General features: G+C 35.2%; 1 protein-coding gene across 1 annotated transcript in view; it reads right to left on the bottom strand.

The window, feature by feature from the left end:
- Nucleotides 1–383: 383 nt before the first annotated feature.
- The window catches only part of LOC103809398 (mothers against decapentaplegic homolog 4-like), a gene marked incomplete at its 3' end in the record, with an annotated part of 5,592 nt that continues 4,271 nt past the window's right edge, over nt 384–1,704 (bottom strand). Inside the window, 3 exon segments of the mRNA XM_009082225.1 lie at nt 384–471; nt 473–495; nt 625–702. Of these exon segments, the coding sequence (XP_009080473.1) occupies nt 384–471; nt 473–495; nt 625–702 (189 nt within the window).

Genomic DNA, 1,704 nt, shown 5'->3' with positions numbered 1-1,704 from the left:
AAACAACCAAGAACTTCCAAGCTTTGAAAGAAAAATATGCAAACAACATTCTGAATCAACTTCCTTTTCTGCAAAGAAATATTTAGTACAGGATTGCAAAGCTTCAAAAACAGAGGTTTAGAAAGGAAATGCTAGTTTTCTTAAGTATAGTAAGACGTGTAACATAGATGGTATCACTATAGCTATCTGATTTTCTAATCTCTGCTGCTTTAACAGAGGAAAGCTCATTAGGCTCTTATACTTAACTGTTAGAAAATACTAAACACAGTAACGGCAGCTCTGTAATGAAAAAATAAAAAAATTTTGGGCAAACTAATCACAAATGAATCCCCACCATTTGACAAAACTGAAAATGAAGTGATCTGGAAATCTACGCTACTTACAGTAATGCCCAGGATGCATAGGTGGATGATGTTGAAGATGGCCATTTTGGTGGTGAGGTATGGTAGGTGTGTAGGCTGCTTTCCGGCCTTCCAGTCCAAGTTGTAGTACTATCTAGAAAAAAAAAAAGTGGTTGGTTTTTAAGGGATTTTTTCCACAGCTTACTTCTAATCCTCTATTTCTCCTGACATTTGGAAACTGGTTTTAGAAAACTAAGAAGAGTGCACATATGTATATACTCACTGTGATGGTAAGTAGATGGCTGAGCTGTAAACCCATTCTGTTGAGTTACCTGTCCTGTCAATATACTGGTAGGTTGACCTGGTAAAAGAACACACTACCTATTCATGAACGTTCCAAAATTTTAATTAAGAAGAGCTCAGCACTACCTGAGTAGGAAAATACACCCAACCAGGGGCACTGCAATATAGTTCCTACAAGTTTGGTTTCAGTATTTTTTCCACCCACCAGAGCAGAGCGTCTTCAGAAACTTGAAGCAAGATGCTCTGCATCAGCTAATTTTGACTCTGACACCCTTAATATTTTAGGAGTAGAAGCATGCAGAGAACTCTGTTTATCAAGTGCATCTGTGTTTTGTTCACATCTCATTTTTCAGTTTAAAAGGAAAGAAGAGGTGTCACAATTTTTACTGAATGACATAGCTGGGGTAAATTTGTTATGAATCCAAACAGGTCCAATAAGTTGCTTATTTTTAGCATGTTATAAGTATTGTTCCTAAGGAGAACACTCAAATTTTATTTTCATAAATAGTGCTTAAATAGAGCTGCATACATCACTGGACTCCCTCCTGAGGAAGTTGCTGAGCTTATTTCCTCCCAAATAAGTATTTCAAGACTTATCTATGCTTTAAAGTAAAACTACTGATATTTCAGAACCAGTTAACAGAATTTGATTTTAAAAGGCTTCAGCTCAGCCATTAACACTAAATTGATCAGCAGTTTCAGAAGTACACTTGCACTCTCAAATTGACGTGGATTAGCAGAATTTAATACACTGAGAACCTAAAAATGAGCTTTTTTTCTTGTCCACTTGGCTCCAACAATTAGAACATTGATGAGAAAAAGTTATTGACAATAAACTGTTGTGCAAAGGCAATACAATTAAACTTCTTATCCTTTTTTCTCTGCTGGAGACAAATACAGACATCGTATCTAAGCTTAGAAAAACCATCATTAGTTTTAGCAAAAAAAGTTGTCAGCTAAAATTCAAGAACATTATCAAAACACCTTGCCACCATAATTCAAATTTGATAAAATGAAATCCATTATATTCACATATCTTTGATATTAAAGTGACAAGTAT

This window comes from Acanthisitta chloris, unplaced genomic scaffold, assembly GCF_000695815.1.
Source record: "Acanthisitta chloris isolate BGI_N310 unplaced genomic scaffold, ASM69581v1 scaffold34139, whole genome shotgun sequence".
NCBI lineage: Eukaryota > Metazoa > Chordata > Aves > Passeriformes > Acanthisittidae > Acanthisitta > Acanthisitta chloris.
The sequence above is the reverse complement of the archived record's forward strand: the minus strand, read 5'-3'. Positions and strand labels throughout refer to the sequence as shown.